General features: G+C 44.0%; 1 protein-coding gene across 2 annotated transcripts in view; it reads right to left on the minus strand.

Moving 5' to 3' along the window:
* Nucleotides 1–19,089, minus strand: part of dlk1 (delta like non-canonical Notch ligand 1) — a 44,018-nt gene extending 24,929 nt beyond the window's left edge. The window contains exons 1-2 of one of the 2 annotated variants that reach the window (XM_078563333.1): nucleotides 18,981–19,089; nucleotides 9,918–9,981 (exon numbers count right to left, since the gene is read on the minus strand). In XM_078563333.1, the coding sequence (XP_078419459.1) occupies nucleotides 9,918–9,981; nucleotides 18,981–19,053 (137 nt within the window). In that variant the 5' untranslated portion in view covers nucleotides 19,054–19,089. Of the gene's footprint in view, nucleotides 1–9,917; nucleotides 9,982–17,817; nucleotides 17,933–18,980 lie in introns of those variants that run through there. The other variant, XM_078563332.1, reaches the window with a different exon arrangement.
* Nucleotides 19,090–24,190: the final 5,101 nt, after the last annotated feature.

Raw genomic sequence — 24,190 nt, forward strand, 5'->3', positions numbered from 1 at the left:
GTAATTGCTAAGCAAGTGACGCTTGATACCACATTTGATGACTCCTTCCATCAGTTTTCTGATGATCAACTGCAGACCGATGGGGCAGTAACTGGCCGGGTTGGATTTGATCTGCTTTTTGTGTACAGGACATATCCGGGCAATTTTCCACACAGCCGGGTAGATGTCAGTGTTGTAGCTGTACTGGAACAGTATGGTGGTGATGGAACCAACAAGAGAGATGCAGCAAGATTTGGAGCACAAGTCTTCAGTACTATTGCCAGAATTTTGTCAGGGCCCATAGCCTTTGCACTATCCGGTGCCTTCGGCTGTTTCTTGATGTCACGTGGAGTGAATCAAATTGGCTAGAGACTGGCATGTGTGATGCTGGGGACCTCTGGAGGAGGCCGAGATGGATCACCCACTCAGCACTGCTGGCTGAAGATTGTAGCAAATGCTTCAGCTTTATCTTTTGCACTGATGTGCTGGGCTCCCCCATTATTAAGGATGGGGATATTTATGGAGCCTCCTCCTCCAGTGAGTTGTTTAATTGTCTACCATTCACGACTGGATGTGTCAGGACTGCAGAGTTTAGATCTGATCCGCTGGTTGTGGGGTCACTTAGCTATGTTGATCACTTGCCGCTTATGCTGTTTGGAATGCATGTAGTCCTTTGTTATACCTTCTCCAGGTTGACACCTCGTTTTTAGGTATGCCTGGTGCTGCTCCTGGTATGCCCTCCTGGACTCTTCATTGAACCAGGGTTTATCGCCTGGCTTGATGGTAATGGTAGAGTGGGGGATATGCCGGGCCATGAGAATACAGATTGTATTCGAGTACAGTTCTCCTGCTGCTGATAGTCCACAGAGCCTCGTGGATGCCCAGTCTTGAGTTGCTAGGTCTGTTCAATATCTATCTCATTTAGTACGGCGGTAGTGCCACACAACAAGATGGAGGGTATCCTCAATGTGAAGGCGGGATTTCGTCTCCAAAACGACTGTACGGTGGTCACTCCTACCGATACTGTCATGGACAGATGCATTTGTGGCTGGCAGTTTGGTGAGGATGCGGTCAAGTATATTTTTCCCTCTTGTTGGTTCCATCACCACCTGCCACAGACCCAGTCTGGCAGCTATGTCATTTAGGACTCAGCCAGCTTGGTCAGTAGTGGTGCTACCGAGCCACTCTTGGTGCTGGATATTGAAGTCCCCCACCCAGAGTACATTCTGTACCCTTGCCACCCTCAGTGCTTCCTCCAAGTGATGTTCAACATGGAGGAGTACTGATTTATCAGCTGAGGGAGGGCAGTACGTTGTAATCAGCAGGAGTTTTCCTCGCCCATACTTGACCTAATGCCATGAGACTTCATGGGGGCTGGAGTTGATACTGAGGACTCCCAGGGCAACTCCCTCCCAGCTGTATACCACTGTGCTGCCACCTCTGCTGAGTCTGTCCTGCTGGTGGGACAGGACATACCCAGGGATGGTGATGGTGGTGTCTGGGACATGATCTGTAAGATATGATTCCATGAGGATGACTATGTCAAGCTGTTGCTTGGCTAGTTTGTGTGACAGCTCTTCCAATTTTGGTACTAGCCCCCAGATGTTAGTAAGGAGGACTTTGCAGTGTCGACAGGGCTGAGTTTGCAGTTGTCGTTTGCGGTGCCTAGGTTGATGCCGGGTGGTCCGTCCTGTTTCATTGCTTTTTTGAGACTTTGTAGTGGTTTGATACAACTGAGTGGCTTGCTAGGCCATTTCAGAGGGCATTTAAGAGTCAACCACATTGCTGTGGGTCTGGAGTCACATGTAGGCCAGACCAGGTAAGATGGCAGATTTCCTTCCCTAGAGGAGCCAGATGGGATTTTACAACAATCGACAATGGTTTCATGGTCATCATTAGACTTTTAATTCTAGATTTTTACCGAACTCACGTCCCCAGAGCATTTCCCGGGTTCTCTGGATTACTAGTCCAGCGACAATACTACTATGCCACTGCCTCCCCGCAGGTACAGGTCAAATAGATCAAATTACAATGTCTGGCAACCTGTCCTCACAAAAATCAATATTATTGGCGATGCAATCCTATTTAAAGCCAGGTAGCCCACTAGTGATCTACACGTGCTGATTGGTAAACTATGCCTTGGGCATTAGGCTAATGTGTAGAATTAAAATTAAATGTGTTGCAAAAATACACACAAAAATCATTATGGCATATGTCAGAGTTGGATGCTCAGTGATTTCTTTGAATAGCTCTAACACATTCAGGAATTAATCATTTTATTTAATAAGCTGGTTACAAGAGCATCAGTCATTGCTCCCGAAAATCGGTCTCATAGCATCATGAAGTACTGAAAGGCAAAGTCATGATTAGAGCAGCAACGTTGGATCCTTCGCCCACCCAAACAGCAGGCTGCCTCTGCACAAGTGGACATCTTCGTCTCCTCAACATACACACACTAAAATATGTCTGAGACCTTCATTCGTGACAAGCGAGGTACGGGAGGTGGGGTTGGCAATCTTTTAAATCCTACAAAAAGCTAATCAGTTCTAGGGAATTGAGTGATCAATAGTGATACCAGCAGTGATCGTTGAATATAAAGCAATAGGAAATCAAATCATTTTAGAAACCATCTAAAGATTTTGTAGACTCTTTGAAAGATTCTTATGAACCATTAGGAGGCTGCAAATCCCAGTTGAGAAGCCCCTGAGCTAGAACATTGAAAAAGTAAGAGCAGTCCTTTTATGTCTGCAGAACTGTCCACAAATGTATCAGGGTACATATCAAATGTGATGTTGCGTTTGTAAAGAAACTAAGACTGGATACAGGAATGATCTGATGGTATTATTATTCCATGCCATCCATGGGTGCTTCTTTAAATCCAATTCAGCACATATTCATGCTGGGAAAACCAGCGGTGAAATAAACAACTGAGACTAAACTCTGTCTGAGAGATGGAACATTAGGGGAATTGAACTGATGTGTGAATCGCCTACAGCTACAGAGTGGGATATTGTTTGGTGAAGTTTCTTGAAATTGGCCCTGGGCAAGTATTTAAGAGTCTTCTGAAAGAAAAAAACGAGTTTCATTTTAACACAGATCAAAAAGAGGAATGGCGTGGTGGGGGGAGACAAATTTCTGCAGGGGTTCTTCCACTCGCATGGTGTACTTTAGTCTGGGAACTCCAGAAAAATAATGAGTGGTAGAAAGCCACATGAAATTTTTCCTCTGGGCCTTCTTAAATAATTTAAAATTGGAAAGTAATTGGCTTCTATCCTAAGGAATTATAAGTAATGTTCAACTCCAAACTGGTTACATAAACTGGAATTATTCTCAATACTCTTGCAGCAAAGAACCTAAATCCGTGGTATCAATCTCAGTATGATTGAACTTAAATCCCACCAGAACATTGCACTGTTTGATACATGTTAGAATATCACAAAGGGAAAACAAGTGACCAGATGTACATTATTTTACAGGATTATATTTTGTTACTGATTAATAACCACTGCCCTATGTCTACCCTGGTTCAACCATATGCTGCTGACTATGAAGTCATTGTCATTGATGTAATTGTCCATTTTCTTTTATTCATTCATGGCATGTGGGCATCGCTGGCTAGGCCAGCATTTATTGCCCATCCCTAATTGCCCTTGAGAAGGTGGTGGTAAGCTGCCTTCGTGAACTGCTGCAGTCCATCGTGGTGGAGGTACACCCACAATGCTGTTAGGAAGGGAGTTCCAGGATTTTGACCCAGCGACAGCGAAGGAACGGCGATATATTTCCAAGTCAGGATGGTGAATGACTTGGAGGGGAACTTCCAGCCAGTGGTGTTCCCATCTATCTGCTGCCCTTGTCCTTCTAGATGGTAATGGTCGTGGGTTTGGAAGGTGCTGTCTAAGGAGCCTTGGTGAATTCCTGCTGTGCATCTTGTAGATGGTACACGCTGCTGCTACTGTGCGTCGGTGGTAGAGGGAGTGAATGTTTGTGGATGTGGTGCCAATCAGCGGACCACTTTGTCCTGGACAGTGTCAAGTTTCTTGAGTGGGAACTGCACTCATCCAGGCAAGTGGGGAGTATTCCATCACACTCCTGAATTGTGCCTTTTAGATGGTGGACAGGCTTTAGGGAGTTAGGAGGTGAGTTACTCATCACACGATTCCTAGCCTCTGACTTGGTTTTGTAGCCATAGTATTTATATGGCTAGTTCAGTTCAGTTTCTGGTCAAAAGCAAGCCCCCAGGATGCTGATAATGGGGGAATTCAGTGATGGTAATGCCATTGAACATAAAGGGGCGATGGTTGGATTCTCTCTTGTTGAAGGTGGTCATTGCCTGACACTTGTGTGGCACGAATGTTACTTGTCACTTGCCAGCACAAGCCTGGATATTGTCCAGGCCTCGCTGCACTTGGACATGGACTGCCTCAGCTTCTGAGGTGTCGTGAATGGTGCTTAACATCGTGCAACCATCAGCGAACATCTGACCTTATGATGGAAGGAAGGTCGTTGATGAGGCAGGTGAAGATGGTTGGGCCGAGGACATTACCCTGAGGAACTCCTGCATTGATGTCCTGGAGCTGAGATGACTAACCTCCAACAACCACAACCATTTTCTTTTGTGCTAGGTATGACTCCAACCAACGGAGAGTTCTTCCCCTGATTCCCATTGACTCCAGTTTTGCTATGGCTCCTTGATGCCACACTCAGTCAAATGTGGCCAATATGTCAAGGGCAGTCACTCTCACCTCACCTCAGGAGTTCAGCTCTTTTGTCCATGTTTGAACCAAGGCTGTAATGAGGTCAGGAGCTCAGTGGCCCTGACGGAACCCAAACTGGGCGTCAGTGAGCAGGTTATTGGTAATAGGTACCGCTTGATAGCACTGTTGATGACCCCTTCCATTACTTTACTGATGATCGAGAGTAGACTGATGGGGTGGTAATTGGTCAGGTTGAATTTGTCCTGCTTTTTGTGTACAGGACGTGTCCGGGCAATTTTCCACACAGCTGGGTAGATGTACTGGAACAGCTTGGCTAGGAGCACGGCAAGCTCTGGAGCACAAGTCTTCAGTACTATTGCCGGAATATTGTCAGGGCCTATAGCCTTTTCAGTAACCAGTGCCTTCAGCCGTTTCTTGATATCACGTGGAGCAAATCGAATTGGCTGAAGACTGGCATCTGTGCTGCTGGGGACCCCTGGAGGAAGCCAAGATGGATCATCCACTTCTGGCTGAAGATTGTTGCGAATGCTTCAGCCTTATCTTTTGCACTGATGTGCTGGGCTCCTCCATCATTGAGGATGGGGATATTTGTGAAGCTTCCTCCTCCAGTGAGTTGTTTAATTGTCCACCACCATTCTCAACTGGATGTGGCAGAACTGCAGAGCTTAGATCTGATCCGTTGGTTGTGGGATTGCTTAGGTCTGTCGATCACTTGCTGCTTATGCTGCTTGGAATGCATGTAGTCCTGTGTTATAGCTTCACCAAGTTGACATCTCATTTTTAGGTATGCCTGGTGCTGCTCCTGGCATGCCCTCCTGCACTCTTCATTGAACCAGTGTTCATCCCCTGGCTTGATGGTAATGGTAGAGTGGGGAATATGATGGGCCATGAGGTTACAGATTGTATTCAAGTACAATTCTGCTGCTGCTGGTGGCCCACAGTGCCTCATGGATGCCCAGTCTTGAGTTGCTAGATCTGTTCAAAATCTATCCCATTTAGTATGGTGGTAGTGCCACATAACACAATGGAGATGCAGCAAGATTTGGAGCACAAGTCTTCAGTACTATTGCCAGGATTTTGTCAGGGCCCATAGCCTTTGCACTATTTAGTGCCTTCGGCTGTTTCTTGATGTCACGTGGAGTGAATCAAATTGGCTAGAGACTGGCATGTGTGATGCTGGGGACCTCTGGAGGAGGCCGAGATGGATTACCCACTCAGCACTGCTGGCTGAAGATTGTAGCAAATGCTTCAGCCTTATCTTTTGCACTGATGTGCTGGGCTCCCCCATTATTGAGGATGGGGATATTTATGGAGCCTCCTCCTCCAGTGAGTTGTTTAATTGTCTACCACCATTCACGACTGGATGTGGCAGGACTGCAGAGTTTAGATCTGATCCGCTGGTTGTGGGGTCACTTAGCTATGTTGATCACTTGCCGCTTATGCTGTTTGGAATGCATGTAGTCCTTTGTTATACCTTCTCCAGGTTGACACCTCGTTTTTAGGTATGCCGGCTGCTGCTCCTGGCATGCCCTCCTGCACTCTTCATTGAACCAGTGTTCCTCCCCTGGCTTGATGGTAATGGTAGAGTGGGGAATATGATGGGCCATGAGGTTACAGATTGTATTCAAGTACAATTCTGCTGCTGCTGGTGGCCCACAGTGCCTCATGGATGCCCAGTCTTGAGTTGCTAGATCTGTTCAAAATCTATCCCATTTAGTATGGTGGTAGTGCCACATAACACAATGGAGATGCAGCAAGATTTGGAGCACAAGTCTTCAGTACTATTGCCAGGATTTTGTCAGGGCCCATAGCCTTTGCACTATTTAGTGCCTTCGGCTGTTTCTTGATGTCACGTGGAGTGAATCAAATTGGCTAGAGACTGGCATGTGTGATGCTGGGGACCTCTGGAGGAGGCCGAGATGGATTACCCACTCAGCACTGCTGGCTGAAGATTGTAGCAAATGCTTCAGCCTTATCTTTTGCACTGATGTGCTGGGCTCCCCCATTATTGAGGATGGGGATATTTATGGAGCCTCCTCCTCCAGTGAGTTGTTTAATTGTCTACCACCATTCACGACTGGATGTGGCAGGACTGCAGAGTTTAGATCTGATCCGCTGGTTGTGGGGTCACTTAGCTATGTTGATCACTTGCCGCTTATGCTGTTTGGAATGCATGTAGTCCTTTGTTATACCTTCTCCAGGTTGACACCTCGTTTTTAGGTATGCCGGCTGCTGCTCCTGGCATGCCCTCCTGCACTCTTCATTGAACCAGTGTTCCTCCCCTGGCTTGATGGTAATGGTAGAGTGGGGAATATGATGGGCCATGAGGTTACAGATTGTATTCAAGTACAATTCTGCTGCTGCTGGTGGCCCACAGTGCCTCATGGATGCCCAGTCTTGAGTTGCTAGATCTGTTCAAAATCTATCCCATTTAGTATGGTGGTAGTGCCACATAACACAATGGAGATGCAGCAAGATTTGGAGCACAAGTCTTCAGTACTATTGCCAGGATTTTGTCAGGGCCCATAGCCTTTGCACTATTTAGTGCCTTCGGCTGTTTCTTGATGTCACGTGGAGTGAATCAAATTGGCTAGAGACTGGCATGTGTGATGCTGGGGACCTCTGGAGGAGGCCGAGATGGATTACCCACTCAGCACTGCTGGCTGAAGATTGTAGCAAATGCTTCAGCCTTATCTTTTGCACTGATGTGCTGGGCTCCCCCATTATTGAGGATGGGGATATTTATGGAGCCTCCTCCTCCAGTGAGTTGTTTAATTGTCTACCACCATTCACGACTGGATGTGGCAGGACTGCAGAGTTTAGATCTGATCCGCTGGTTGTGGGGTCACTTAGCTATGTTGATCACTTGCCGCTTATGCTGTTTGGAATGCATGTAGTCCTTTGTTATACCTTCTCCAGGTTGACACCTCGTTTTTAGGTATGCCGGCTGCTGCTCCTGGCATGCCCTCCTGCACTCTTCATTGAACCAGTGTTCCTCCCCTGGCTTGATGGTAATGGTAGAGTGGGGAATATGCCAGGCCATGAGGTTACCGATTGTATTCAAGTACAATTCTGCTGCTGCTGATGGCCCACAGTGCGTCATGGATGCCCAGTCTTGAGTTGCTAGATCTGTTCAAAATCTATCCCATTTAGTATGGTGGTAGTGCCACATAACACAATGGAGGGTATCCTCAATGTGAAGGTGGGATTTCGTCTCCACAACGACTGTACGGTGGTCACTCCTACCGATACTGTCATGGACAGATGCATCTGTGGCTGGCAGGTTGGTGAGGATGCAGTCAAGTTTGTTTTTCCCTCTTGTTGGTTCCATCACCACCTGCCACAAACCCAGTCTGGCAGCTATGTCATTTAGGACTCAGCCAGTTCGGTCAGTAGTGGTGCTACTGAGCCACTCTTGGTGCTGGACATTGAAGTCCCCCACCCAGAGTACATTCTGCACCCTTGCCACCCTCAGTACTTTCTCCAAGTGGTGTTCAACATGGAGGAGCGCTGATTCATCAGCTGAGGGTGGGCGGTATTTGGTAATCAGCAGGAGGTTTCCTTGCCCATGTTTGACCTGATGCCATGAGACTTCATGGGGGCCGGAGTTGATACTGAGGACTCCCAGGGCAACTCCCTCCCGACTGTGCTGCCACCTCTGCTGGGTCTGTCCTGGCGGTGGGACAGGACATACACAGGGATGGTGATGGTGGTGTCTGGGACATTATCTGTAAGATATGATTCCGTGAGGATGACTACGTCAGGCTGTTGCTTGACTAGTCTGTGAGACAGCTCTCCCAATTTTCGCACTAGCCCCCAGATGTTAGTAAGGAGGACTTTGCAGGGTCGACAGGGTTGTGATTGCCATTGTCGTTTCCAATGCCTAGGTCGATGCCGTCCGGTTTTATTCCTTTTTTGTGACTTTGTAGCGGTTTAATACAACTGAGTGGCTTGCTAGGTCATTTCAGAGGGCATATAAGAGTCAACCACATTGCTGCGGGTCTGGAGTCACATGTAGGCCAGACCAGGTTAAGGACGACAGGTTTCCAGATAAGAAAAGGGAAAACAAATTTCATCATTGTTGACCCTACGGTACATGCTAACACTTCAGGTGGAAAACAGCTGTTTCAAAAGAAGAGCCGTGTCACAGTTATCTTTTTCAAGTAATTAAAATCAACATCTGTTATCCTGACTCAGATCTATTCCTTGAAAAATAACATTCAGCAGATGCACAAGGTATTTCTTGTACATTTAATTAGCTTTAAAAACAACACTGATGTAAAATTATTTAGCATAACTTTAATTTCGATGAGACAATAATGACATTATGACATAATGAAATGTCCTAAGGTGCATCACAGGAATATTATAAAACATAATAGAACACCAAGCCACAAAGGGGAGGTATTAGGGCAGATGACCAAAAGCTTAGTCAAATACGTAAGTTTAAAGGAGTGTCTTAAAGAGGAAAGTGAGGTAGAGGGGCAGAGAGGCTCACACAGTCTCAGAACTAGGCAGCTGAAGGCAAGACCACCAATGGTGGAGTGATTAAAATCAGGACTGCTCAAGAGGCCAGAATACAACAAATACAAAATTGACCGAGTACTGCTATCTTGGAGGGCTGTAGGGGATGAAAGAGATAGGGAGGGGCCAGGCCACGGAGGGATTTGAAAAACAAGGATGAGTATTTTGAAATCAAGGCGTTGTTTAACTGAGAGCCAGTATAGTTCAGCGAGCACAAGGGTGATGTGTGAACAGCATTTGGTGCAAGTTAGAACACAGCTACCAGAGTTTCGATAGCCTGAAGATTAGGGAGAGTAGAATGTGGGAGGCCGGCCAACAGTGCGTTACAATAGTCAAATCTAGAGATAACAAAGGTGTGAATAAGCAGCAGAAGAAGAGCTGGGGCAGGGAGAGATGGGCAATAGTACAGAGGTGAAAATAGGCTGTCTTAATTATAGGCAGACATATGGTTAAAAGCTCATCTCAGGGTCAAGTATGACATCAAAGTTGCTCTTGCAGAGTGCTGATATGGTCTCAACAGGCCAAATAGTCTCCTTCTGTGCTATGACCATTCTATGATTCTATGATAAAATGTCATTAGCCCAATGCTGGACAGTTGAGTCAAGCAATGGTACCTTGTAATTATACATTAAAAAAATTCTTCACAAATCTGGAACTTAGGTAATATTTCCCTAACTGAATGTTTAATTGAGCTTGTACCTGCATTCACCAGTGGTCTCACAGAATCCATTTAATGAGTGACAGCCAAGTTTGCATTCAGTCCCTACAGGTACAGAAGAAAAATGTAAATTAGTAAATGAGTGTCCAAGTAATGAGCAGAGTTACCATCCCTAGAAAACATTTATAAATATCACTCTGCAATTTCCAATGGACTATTTGACTCCATTATGTTTTTATTACTATCTACAATGGGCATTTAATATTATGGATAGTAAAGATTTAATTATTCCTAGTATGCTATTTGTATCTCAGAGGTATGGTTTAATTGCTTACCCAATGATCTACTTTTTGTTTTAATTTCAGGTCAATTTCATATTTAAATCCGTAGAGCTTAATTCAAAGAATGGACTGAATTAATAATGGGATTGTCAGGCACTTGAGGACTGATGTTCTTCTGCTGGTGAATGTTAAAGGAAAGTAAATATGAATAAAAAGTTGTGGAATGTCAGTTAATCATCTGTGTTTAGTTCTCTGCTGAGCATTCATATTCTTCAAGAACAGAAGTAAAAACATTGATGAAAAGTTTTACAAAGTCAATTTAACTTATTGAAAGTTGTTCATGAGGAACTCTAAGAAAATTCTATTTGTGCAAGTACATCAAAAGCTGAGTATTTAACTCCAGCTTAAACGTGGCATTAGTGAGAGTAACAAAGGTGAGGGTGTGGAAAGGAGGAGAGCTGTCAGTACTGTAGGAATTTTATGAGCTGGGGCATGAATGAAGTACAATGAATGACTACACATGTTATGTTACAGGAGAATAAAGAGATCCAGGAGTGCAAGGAGTATTGAACGTTTATTTGTAGGTACCATCCCTGTCAGCCTGTCTTCTGCAATAGAGTCAACTACCTGTGAACAGTGGAGCAATGCTTCAGATTGCTCGTGCTCACCTGAGAGGTGGCAGGTGAAATATGCCACTTGGTCCATGAAACCTGTAAGAATAGTCAACTATCTGCACCAAATTAAATGTGATATTGAAAATCACCACTGTCAGCAACACTCATGCCGTAGAAGCCCAACATAGCTGGTGTGACATTATTAATGTGCCAATTTGGCTACTACATTATTATTACATACACTACTGTGTCCTTGGTAATGTTTATTAATATGCTTGTGCAATATTGTGTATGTCATAGAATAATGATAAATATGGTATTTCCCACTAGTTCTGTTTCCCCTTCTAACTGCACAATCCAATCCCTTCTAAACTCTAACCGAATAAAAGAAAGTTGTTTGCTTAGATGACATGAGTACCTTCAACTCCTTGGTTACCCCAGCTGTTGTGTGATGAAGCTTTTATTACATGTGATTTTTGCCTTGAAACTTATGGCGAGTCTGTTATTATTGTTGTGGGTCTCAGATGTGGTAGTCATGGGTCTGGACTCATAGACAATGCTGGAGGCAAAGCTGTTGATAAACTCTGCCTTCTATTGAATATATTAACTGTGTACAAGACAGACTCAGCATGAGGCTCTACACAGAACTCTCTCCATGCTCTGGTGTCATGTGATCTTATGTCACTGATGATGTTGATTATATATTTACATATTTAACATTAACCCTTTATAATAATCTCCCCCCAATCTCTGACTTCAATAAATACGACTTATATTATCCTGCATCTTCCCTGAAGTCTCTGTCTTCATCTCATCCCAAGACATTCCATGGTCTCGATGGAAATCAGGATACCCTCAGTGGTTCTTTTTGTTCTTGGCAATGGTTGTAGTTTCTGGTCTGATTTGCATGATACTCATTCTTTTTGTTCTCCAGGTTGCATTGGAGTTCAAGAATTTCATTGCCTTTCTCATGACGAAGTTGCAACAGTTCATCAGTCTTGGTTTTTAATTCGGCATTCAGCTAACTGTTCTGAGTTGACAGCAATTCCTTTTCCTGTTCAAGGCATTTTTCATGATATTTAGAGACTTCTGATACACAAAGTTCATCAAGTTTTAATTGAAGATCTGTCTTCGTTGAATTTGCTTCTACAAGTTTATCATTCAGACATTTTCAAGTCCTCATTCAAAAAATGTTCTGCTTCTTGTGGCTGACAGTCCAGCATTCTCACCAGTTCTTGTTTTTCATTAGCAAACTCATCTTTCATGCGTAAAAGTTAGTTCCCTTCACTGATCAGTTTTTCCTTAGCAAAGCCTAATTCCTCACACAGCCTTTGACATTTGTGCATTTCTGTACTAACTTTTCTTGGTTCTGGGCTAGTTGCTTTCCTTGCTCAAGTTTGTCCAGTTCCTTCATCTGCTGTTCCTGGGAAATGTTCTGTGTGGTCTTCTCAAGGTTTTTCAATTCGTCAACTTTGTAGCTGAGTTGTAGACCTGTGCAAGCTTTTCGACTTAACACCGAACGTACTTGATGGTGGATCACATACAAAGTTTCTGTGACTTCTCTTCCTTTGCACTGAAGTTTTACGGTCAACTGTCCCTTGACTTTCAGCTGAAAGCCTCCTGGACTGTGGAGTGTTATTGTCAATAGCTGGAGGGAGTCTGGTTTTAACCACTGTTCTGTGTTGAAAGAATTGAAGCTCCTGCTATAGTATCTAGTTTGATGTTTTATGTCGTTAACCATAATGCCTGCATTCCAATAGTTCCCATTTGATCCTGTAATTTCTCCCAAGAATGATACTTCTGGTTCTTTTTCTTTTTCAACTTCTTGAATGCCTTCAATTTATTGAATGGTCCTTGATCTTGGCTGTTTCTCCATCAATGGTTTTGTTAAGAGCTGTTTGCTGTGGAAAACTGATTTAAAATGGCCTCTCTTCTTGCAGGAATGGTACTCTGCATTCTTGGGGCGGGAGGGCATCCTTCACGCTGATGCAGCCTTTTCCTGCCACAATGAGAACACTGAATAATGGCGGCTAGCATGTCCTCTTCCCTTTTTCTCTGTCTGGGATTAGGTGTCCTGCAATTTCTATGTGCTATGAACTGGACTGTATCAGCCTGTTTATCTCCATGAGATTTCTTTTTCACCTTGAATAAAAATGTAGCTTTGCTTTCACTTTTCTGCCTGTCTCGTTATCTGTACGGCCTTTAATAGGGTCAAATCCTTCCTTGACTGCAGAAAATCCAATACTGTCTCTTCTATGACTCCCAACACATTGCGATCCTGAATTAATTCATCTTTCAGGACTCCATATTCACAATTTTCAGCTAATCGATATAACTGATTAATAAAGGAATTTATGCTCTCTCCCAGTCTTTGGGTGTGCCTATTGAGTTTTGCATGCTCTATAATGGTGTTTTCTGAATACTGAAATAAGTATCAAAGGCTTTGATAACTTCTTCATATGTCGCCATATCTTCATTTATGTCCATGTCTGACCATTACATCCTCTGCACTACTCCCAAGGCATAGGGTAAATACTGACCTGCTCCTTGCTAGTCGTTTCTGCTAGCCCCAGTGTTCTTCTGTACCTGGTAAACCTGTGAAGCCAATTCTGCCACTTCTCAGCCTGATCCAGGCTTCCAAAGTGGTTGAAGCACTCTGGTAAAGATAGGATTTTTTTTTCCAGGTCTTTGTTTTACTGTTAGCTTCTTTGGAGCTCAGTTGACAATTTTTCTGTCCCTGTCCTGCAGTCGTTTCTCTTGCTGCTTCATCCAGTCACTGGGCTCTTCACTTGTTGCTCCTTATTTATGTTTTTCGGCTGTCACCATCTGTTATTATTGTTGTGTAGTCATGGGTCTGGACTCACAGACAATACTGCAGGCAAGGCTGTTGGTAAACTCTACCTCTTATTGAACATTGTATTAGCTATGTACAAAACAGACTCAGCATGAGGTTCTACATAGAACTCTCTCTCCATGTTTTAGTATCATGTGATCTTATGTCACTGATAACATAGACTATATATTTATGTATTTTAGAGTAACCCTTGATACTTCAGTAGGGATTGAGACATGACAATTTGGCCTGGGAAATTCCTTCTTGCTGTGAATTCACTGTCCCACCATAGCATATATAATGTAATTTGGATAACGCTATTTATTTTTAATGTTTTACTTCATTATGGTTAATATTTGTTGCATCAGCAAGGCCTTTTGTTCTAAATATCTTTGATAAGCACAATTTATGTTATGTGCAGATTGCATCCTCTGCTCTGCCTTTGCGTTAATTTTCATTCTTCATTGTGTTTCTCTAATCCTGCAATTCCCCCATTCCCTCCTTATCACCTGTCAGGAAGGCATCTTTAATGCCTACTTTCACTTCCAACCATTTTTTTCAGCCATATTACTATGCTGATTCCTTTCCAATCTCCCAGTTACTCTGCCAAATTTGTTCTGATGATGCACCTTTCCATACCAGTGCTTCCAATAGTCCCTCTTTTTCTGAAGTGAGGATTCTCCTCCACTATGGTCCTCGACTGTATCTGTTCCATTTCCAGCACTTCTACTCTCACCCCTTCTCCTCCCTCCCAAAATCATGATAGGGGTCCTGTCGTCCTCAGCTTCCACCAGCTTCCATATTCAATTGATCATCCTCCACCATTTCTGCCACTTATAGCATGATGCCACCACCAAATACATCATCCAATCCCCTACCCTTTCAGCATGCCATCAGGACTATTGCCTCCAAGACATCCCAGTCCTCTCCTCAATCACCGCAAACATTCTCTCCCCTTCTCATGGCATTTTCCCATGTAAGTGCAGGAAATACAACACCTGCCCTTTTACCTCTCCTTTTCTCATCACCCAGGGCTCCAAACACTCCTTCAAGGTGAAACAACGATTTACTCTCACTTGTTTCAGCTGCTCATGTTGTGGTCTCCTCTACACTGGGGAAACCAGGGCCGCTTTCAGGAACACTCTTGATCAGCCCACAAGAGTGACTCCGAGCTACAGTCACCTATCATTTTAATTCACCACCCCACTCCCACTGTTATCTCTCTTTTCCTGGTCTCCTATAGTGAAGCTCAGCATAAGTTTGAGCAACAGCACCTCATCTTTCAGTTAAGCACTTTACAGAGTTCTTGTCTCAACATTGAGTTCAACAATTTCAGACCATAACCTCTGCTCCCATTTTCTCCAACTGCAGCTGTTGGTAGTCATTCTGCTCTTCCCATTTACACCTCCTCTAGACCCAGATTTTCTTTCTTTGCTCATTCTATTACCATCTCCTTTTGCATTGCACTATCATTGTTTTCGATCTATAATCTCTCCTGCCTTCCACCCTATTACAGAACTATAATTTTGTCCTTCAAAGACTCTGCTTCCATTGCCTTTTGAGGAACAGAGTTCCAAAGACTCACGATCCACAGAGAGAAAAAAATTCTCCTCATCTCAGTCTTAAATGGATCACCCCTTATTTTTAAACCGTGACCCCTAGTTCTAGATTCTCCCAAAAGAGAGAAACATCCTCTCCACAACCACTCTGTCAAGACCCGTCAGGATCTCAAAGGTTTCAATCAAGTTGCCTTTTACTCTTCTAAACTCCAGTGGATAGGAGCCTAAACTGTCCAACCTTTCCTCATAAGACAACCCGCCCATTCCTGGTATTAGTCTAGTAAACCTTCTCTGAACTGCTTCGAATGCATTTACATCCTTCCTTAAATAAGGAGACCAATACTGCACACAGTACTCCAGATGTGGTCTCACCAGTGCCCTGTATAACTGAAGCATAACCTCCCTCCTTTTGTAATCAATTCCCCTCACAATAAATCCCTCATGGTGAGATTGTCGTGCATAGCCTGTCAGTTCAGTCAGTGGGACAACGCGTCGAGAGGAAGCACCGGGTTAGCTCAGTCAGGAAAGGTGAATGACCAGGGTGTGGACTGGAGTGATAGTGAGCGAGGAAGAGACAAACAAAAAAAAAAAGCAAAACCATCCTAAAAATTGGGCCAGAGAAGATTGTAATTATAGCCAGTGGCTTTTGGAGTTGCTAACTTGAATAAAACAAAGAGGAAAGTTAAAGGGATTTTGTCAAAATATCCACAAAATTCCCCAATTTGAATTGGGATGCAGCTGACCTACTATCCGAATTCAAAATGTTTAAAAAGCGTACAAAGCTATGGTTTCTTGATTCAGTTGTGTCTGCACCACACAAGCAAGCCATAAAAATTTTCATAGCAATTGGGAATCAAAGTCTACACAGGCTGAACATGTCAGGATTAACTGCAGAAAAGCTAAAGGATCCCCAAAAGACCTGGACAACATTGGAAGACTGGTTCAGAATCAGGTTAAACTTCTATATTCATCCCCCTTCCCTGTCTTTGTTGCTTCAAACTGGGCATATTTCTAACCTCCTCCAGTTCAGACCAAAGGTCATTGACCTGAAAGGTTGACTCTGTTTCTCGCTCCAAGAGCCTGATATGACAGCATTCTCTTGTTTTTATTTCAGACTTCCAGTATCTTGAGCTTTTGTGTTAGCATGGTGGGTGCCTGCTGCTACTTCCATGGTAGTGTGCTCACAGAGCTGTATACAATCACATATAGAGTCTGGCTATGAAAAAAACACAGCTTTTGTATATTGATACTGACCTATTTCCCTTTAGATAGCACACCTGGATTCTAGGACGTTGATGTTGATGTAGCTCCTTTCAGAAGTCGTGAAAAGATCATTATTGTGATGAGCAATATTATCCCAGAACTACATATCTTTAAAATGGATGAGAAACATGCTTTATCCGGGTTTAGTTTTGTTACAGCAATGAATGTCGACCGTTACGTTACTGCCCTCAAACTGCTTCAGAGATGACCATAAGCAGATGGAAAAGGTACAAAGCTAAGCGAGCGGGTGAACATTTGAAAAGTCTTAATGCTAGCAATGGAATGACACAAAATATACAAAATTTACATCGTGGGGTTGGTGTAACTGCAGCAAGGCGTCTCCACATTCACTTGCAAGGACACAAGGGGGCAGGTTATTGTGTCTCCACAATGGGGCTGAGCAACATCTCACCATCTTAAAGTTCAATACACTGTCCATCTTCTTAACTATTTTATATTAAAAAAAAGATTGCTAATAAACCACCGCGTATTAACATTATCCTCACATTTCGTACAACAAAGTTATGTTCCTGTCTTTTTTTCTATAGGGGGCGGGATGATCAGTGGATGTGTATTCCGCAAGATCTGAGGGACAGGGGGGTGGGTTAGTGAAAGCTCGTTGTGTCGGTCTTCCTCTGTTTAAAACTCCACACACAATACTGAGTGCAATTTGGATTATAATTCTTAAAGTAATGCTAGTTTGACTGGATTTGCCTCCACTAGGAATGAATTTATACAGGTAAGATTAACTGTATGCATTTGCTTTAATAACGGGTTGTTCGAATACTAGATCTCACCAATGATAAAATCCTTGGAAGTGTCACCTCTTTCAATCTTGATGTGCTCGGCATCCTAATATGTAGGTCTGAACGATCTGGTCTAAGAAGGTCCATTCGAATGTTAGTCCCGTTTTACTGTGCTTTATAACCAACCTTTTCTCAGAGAAACGTCTATGATCGATTGGTTCTGTCAGAGATCTAAACACGTCCAGGCACAAAATAAGGTCTGATTCCATCGTGGCAACAATAATTTGAAACTAAGTCTGATGAACTCTGCATCCAGTGTTTGATATTAACCTGATCGAGTTTCTACATTCTGACTTCAGTTTGTTTCGGACCTGTGTGAATCAATCCCATTTCTAAAAGTTGCTCAGTAAACTGATCCCAGTGATTTCCATACGCAGAAATCTAGTCTCATGATTACGGTGAGACCGTCTCGCCGTCGCGGTCACCGTGAATATCTTTATCACAAACATAAAGCAAATCAGTCCGGATAGGGTCAACAGCGGGGCTAATGAAACTGTCCTTGTGGCTGTCTATCTACCGACCAGAATTTGAGCCTGGCCCCCCCCACATTTCCACGGGACATGGGTAAAATAAATCTCAATTTACCTTGAGCAAAACCACCAGCAGCGAGGGTCAGAATGCAGCAGGCTAACACCGAGGGAGCCGAGCGATGATCCATGGCTGCTTCCCCAGCCGAGAGCTCTCACTCTCCTAACAGCCTAAAGAGTGGTTAAGAAAGATTTACAATTCAGATCGAAATGAATTAGCGACAATTCACCCATCCCAGCATCCTGACATCTCGCACTGGCTTCCCGGGACTAGTTTCATTGGAAGGGCAAAGTTAGAGGGATTAGAGGGAGCAGCGAGTTGCCATCACATATTCCCGGCACAATTCACGCTTGAAGCCAGGTTGAGGTCCGCAGACACAATGATGCTCGACTGCCAATGAGATGGAAAAGTGAGACTCTTTGTTCTCAGGTGCGGTAGACCCAACGGGACAGCTACCCCCATTCAATACGCTCCGTTGTTCGCTAAATTTGGGGCTGGAGGAGGAGGAGGAGGAGATGCATCACTTTTGACATTAACTTTGGTGGAAAGGGCGCTTTACCTGAGGCTCTCCAGCCTTGGCCGGCAGCAGCTGTTGCTCTTGACTTTCAGTTAAGCTTTTGTGATCCGACCTCGAGTAGCTGTGGTCGGAGATGCGCTTGAGTTTGCTGCGCTAGATTGATGGTGTTTTACGTCCCAAGCCCCATACCAGACCCGAGAGCACGAACACGGATCAAATGTTGAGGAGATCGCTGTCCAGCCCGAAGTGAGCGAGCTGAAGGACGCATGCGTCCAATTCAACACAAACTCTGCAGAGAAGCGCAATTCTTAAAGGGCTTTGTGGATGAAATCGCTTCTCCTTACCACAAAAATAATAATCCTTCCAAGATGATTGGTTTATATACCACGGAGAATCTTACAGCAAAGAAGGAGGCCATTCGGCCCCTCGTCTTTTCCAGCTGTCCCACTGGACTGCTTTTTCCTCACAGCTCTACAGATGTTTCTTTTCCAAGTATAGGCCCTTCTGAAAGTTACTATTGACTCTGCTTCCACCTCTCTCTCTCAGGCAGTACATTCCAGGTCATTGCAAGACCCCGAGCATAGGCCTTTTTTCCCCTCATCTCCCTTCTGGTCTCTTTACCAATCATCTGAAACCCATGACCTGAATTTGAGCCTGCCCCCCACATTTCCACGGGACATGGGTAAAATAAATCTCAATTTACCTTGAGCAAAACCGCCAGCAGCGAGGGTCAGAATGCAGCAGGCTAACACCGAGGGAGCCGAGCGATGATCCATGGCTGCTTCCCCAGCCGAGAGCCTTCACTCTCCTAACAGCCTAAAGAGTGGTTAAGAAAGATTTACAATTCAGATCGAAATGAATTAGCAACAATACACCCATCCCAGCATCCTGACATCTCGCACGGTGTTCTCTACTTATTGACCTAAATAATGGACTTCAACAAATAACTACATAAGGAAATGCCGATGTGCTCAAACTTCTCATCATTCAGCGACATTTTAGATATGTCCAATGTTGTTAGCTCTATTCCCCTTTTGGCAGATTGAGTAAATAGGTTCTTCCAGCTATCACATTTAAATTTCCTTTCTGTTTACTTAATCTAGATTAATTTTCCTCAGCTGATGGGTTTACTTTTTATCATTTTCTATATCTTAACTTCTCTACATCCCCCCAAGCATCTTTCTGGATTAGAACATTTGACCTTTTCTAATTCTCCCTTTGCCCTTCCCCGCTTTGGATTATTATTTTCCTCTTCTATGCATCTTTTCGTGGCATGGTGCCCAAAACTGACACAAATGTGGTCAAATAATGCCTTTTAAAACTTTACCATAGCCCTCTGTAGACTTACACTTCATTATCTTGACTATATATCCCATTATTCTGTTATCCTAGTTGCTTTGCAACATTGTCTAAGCATTGGAGGGTGAGGACTCTGCTGCCGATCTGAGCTCCGTTTTCCTGACCGCCCTGTGCTAATTCAGTTCCATTCATTGCATGATAACTAGGGCATTTTTTTCAGCCAACGTGCACTACTTTACAGTCCTTATTGTTAAGTTGGATTTTCCACTTGACTGCTTAGTTTCACAGCTGATCTAAATCCTGCAGCAAGTATTTAGCTGCATCCCCTATCTCTACTGCTCGCTTTTGAGTCATCAGCAAATTTCATAAAGTAAGATTTGCTTTTAGAATTCAGGCCTTTTTTTTGCAGATTATGAGGCAGAGGGGTGCAAGCACTGAGCTCTGCAGATTTCCACTTAGTCTATCATTCCATGTGGTGCGAATTAAAAAAAAAAACTACTTATGTAGTGTCTAGCCTGGAGTTTAGTTTAATTAGAAGTTTTTTTTTCATTTGAAACGCCACCTAAAGCTTTTTAAGCATTAAACTGTCCTACTTTCTTCTTGATGTCCTCAATCAAGAAAGTTTGACTGGTAGGACCTTAGCCTTCTAGTTCTGTGTTTAAGTTATTGCTGTATGTGTATAGGTATTCCTCCAACCCATGCTTTTAAACAGTTTCCCATGTTTACCTGTTAAATGTCCTGTATTTGCATTGCTCACATTTGTCATTTTTTTAAAACACAGAGACTGCTTTTGTTTGCTCTCCAAACCACAGTGTTTCCTTCACTCGTGTCAGCCATGGCTCAATTGGTAGAACTCTTACTTGCTGAAGGTTATGGTTTCAAGTCACACACCAGATACTTGAGCACAGCATTTTAAGTTGATACTCCAATGCAGTATTACGGGAGTGTTGCAATGTTGCAGATACTGTATTTCGATGGGGACATTAAATCAATAACCCATCTGCACTCTCAGATGGACATAAAAGGACTTACTTCAAAAAAGATCAGCAGAGTTATCCTTTTCAATAATTATTCATAAAATATAATTACTAAAAAATATTGTTTGTTTGGTCATTGTGGGAGCTTGTCTGGTGCAAATTGGCCTCTGCATTTCCTACGTTACATCAGTGACGGTATTTCAATGGGTGTAAAGTGCGTTGGGACATCTGCGGTCATGAAAGGTGCCGTGTAAATGGAAGACTTTCTTTCTTAATGCAATATCCAGTATTTCACAAATGACACCCCTAATCTCTTTCGGTATCCGAGGTAATATGCTGTCTGGCCGAGCAGATTTGTTGATCTTGAGTCTCTCGAACGTCTTTTTTTTATCACACTGACTTCAAAATCCTTTCAGATACCTTACATATGACAAAACGGACAAGTTAATATTATTCTTACTAGCGAATGCTTGTGAAAAACAGGCTTTAATATTATAAAACAAAAACAGAATTACCTGGAAAAACTCAGCAGGTCTGGCAGCATCGGCGGAGAAGAAAAAAGTTGACGTTTCGAGTCCTCATGACCCTTCAACAGAACTGAGTAAAATTAGGAGAGGGGAGAAATATAAGCTGGTTTAAGGGGGGGGGGGGGGGGGTGGTTGTAGGGACAAGCAAGCAGTGATAGGAGCAGATAATCAAAAGATGTCACAGACAAAAGGAACAAAGAGGTGTTGAAGGTGGTGATATTATCCAAGAGAATGTGCTAATTAAGAATGGATGGCAGGACACTCAAGGTACAGCTCTAGTGGGGATGGGGTGGAAAGACTGACAGGGCATTACAGGTATAGATTTAAAAATAATGGAAATAGGTGGAAAAGAAAAATCTATATAAATTATTGGAAAAAAAAAGGAAGGGGGAAGAAACGGAAAGGGGGTGGGGATGGAGGAGGGAGTTCAAGATCTAAAGTTGTTGAATTCAATATTTAGTCCAGAAGGCTGTAAAGTGCCTAGTTGGAAGATGAGGTGCTGTTCCTCCAGTTTGCGTTGAGCTTCACTGGAACAATGCAGCAAGCCAAGGACAGACATGTGGGCAAGACAGCAGGGTGGAGTGTTAAAATGGCAAGTGACAGGGAGATTTGGGTCATTCTTCCGGACAGACCGCAGGTGTTCTGCAAAGCGGTCGCCCAGTTTGCGTTTGGTCTCTCCAATGTAGAGGAGACCACATTGGGAGCAACGAATGCAGTAGACTAAGTTGGGGGAAATGCAAGTAAAATGCTGCTTCACTTGAAAAGAGTGTTTGGGCCCTTGGACGGTGAGGAGAGAGGAAGTGAAGGGGCAGGTGTTGCATCTTTTGCGTATGCATGGGGAGGTGCCGTAGGTGGGGGTTGAGGAGTAGGGGGTGATGGAGGTGTGGACCAGGGTGTCCCAGAGGGAACGATCCCTATGGAATGCCACCGGGGGGGGGTGAAGGGAAGATGTGTTTGGTGGTGGCATCATGCTGGAGTTGGCGGAAATGGCGGAGGATGATCTTTGAATGCGGAGGCTGGTGGGGTGATAAGTAAGGACAAGGGGGACCCTATCATGTTTCTGGGAGGGAGGAGAAGGCGTGAGGGCGGATGCACGGGAGATGGGCCGGACACGGTTGAGGGCCCTGTCAACCACCGTGGGTGGAAAACCTCGGTTAAGGAAGAAGGAGGACATCTCAGAGGAACTGTTTTTGAAGGTAGCATCATCAGAACAGATGCGACGGAGGCGAAGGAACTGAGAGAATGGGATGGAGTCCTTACAGGAAGCAGGGTGTGAGGAGCTGTAGTCGAGGTAGCTGTGGGAGTCGGTAGGCTTGTAATGGATATTGGTGGACAGTCTATCACCAGAAATTGAGACAGAGAGGTCAAGGAAGGGAAGGGAAGTGTCAGAGATGGACCATGTGAAAATGATGGAGGGGTGGAGATTGGAAGCAAAATTAATAAATTTTTCCAGGTCCCGACGAGAGCATGAAGCAGCACCAAAGTAATCATCGATGTACCGGAGAAAGAGTTGTGGGAGGGGGCTGGAGTAGGACTGGAACAAGGAATGTTCCACATACCCCATAAAGAGACAGGCATAGCTGGGGCCCATGCGGGTACCCACAGCCACACCTTTTATTTGGAGGAAGTGAGAGGAGTTAAAGGAGAAATTGTTCAGTGTGAGAACAAGTTCAGCCAGACGGAGGAGAGTAGTGGTGGATGGGGATTGTTTGGGCCTCTGTTCGAGGAAGAAGCTAAGGGCCCTCAGACCATCCTGGTGGGGGATGGAGGTGTAGAGGGATTGGACGTCCATGGTGAAGAGGAAGCGGTTGGGGCCAGGGAACTGGAAATTGTTGATGTAACGTAAGGTGTCAGAGGAATCACAGATGTAGGTGGGAAGGGACTTGACAAGGGGAGAGAGAAGGGAGTCAAGATAACGAGAAATGAGTTCCGTGGGGCAGGAACAGGCTGACACGATCGGTCTGCCGGGACAGTCCTGTTTGTGGATTTTGGGTAGGAGGTAGAAGCGGGCCATCCGAGCTTGGGCGACTATCAGGTTGGAAGCTGTGGGAGGAAGATCTCCAGAGGAGATGAGGTCAGTGACAGTCCTGGAAACAATGGCTTGATGTTCAGTGGTGGAGTCATGGTCCAGGGAGAGGTAGGAGGAAGTGTCTGCGAGTTGACGCTCAGCCTCCGCGAGGTAGAGGTCAGTGTGCCAGACAACAACAGCACCACCCTTGTCAGCGGGTTTGATGACAATGTTAGGGTTGGACCTGAGAGAACGGTCTAATATTGAGTTCAACTTTAATATCGAGTTCCGAAGAGCCATTTTGGACTCGAAAGTTAACTGTTTCTCTCTCAGCAGATACTGCCAGACCTGCTGGGTTTTTCCAGCACTTTCTGTTTTTATTTCAGATTTCCAGCATTTTGATTTTATTTTAATATTCCAACTACTTTTTCTTCTTTTGTAGTTCCAACTTCCTAACTATTCTGTTATTTATATGATACGGGAAACCTCAGCATTTACATTCCAAATGCTTCATGTACTCAGGTTACGACATTTCATTGCAATCTTAATTTTAATGGTGACTGCAGAGGGTCGCCGCGAGAACGTCCTGTCATCATTTAAGTTTGAGCACATGAAGTATGTTTACAGGGTGTTCGGGCCCTTCACTTATACACAACGTACTCAAGATTTTATTTCATGCCCGCGTGATAACACATACACCGCCCTCCTTCTTGTATTTCATGGTGCCCATCCGACTAGTTAACCACATAATTGCTGCCTTAAAATCAATTGTTCCTCTTTTTTAAAGTGATATTTTCCAGAAGGATGGATCACAACAAGCCCGAAGTACACAGGGAGTAAACGATTCTGATGTAACCAAGTTTCTCTCAGTTCAACACTGGAAAATAAATTAAAAATATTAATTGCACTGTAAATCCACAGCAGCGAATTATTTCTTTGAAATGATTCACAGCCTTTCCAGGGGATTGCAAAGGCGCATTGCTTTCTCAAATGATAAATGTCTTGCAGATTTTTAATACACTAATATTTTTAAGGTTTGGACGTTTTGATTTAAATATGATATTCAATACATCAGAAATGACAAAGACTCTGCAGCGGCAGC

This window comes from Cetorhinus maximus, chromosome 18 (assembly GCF_964194155.1).
Source record: "Cetorhinus maximus chromosome 18, sCetMax3.hap1.1, whole genome shotgun sequence".
NCBI classification, from domain to species: Eukaryota; Metazoa; Chordata; class Chondrichthyes; order Lamniformes; family Cetorhinidae; genus Cetorhinus; species Cetorhinus maximus.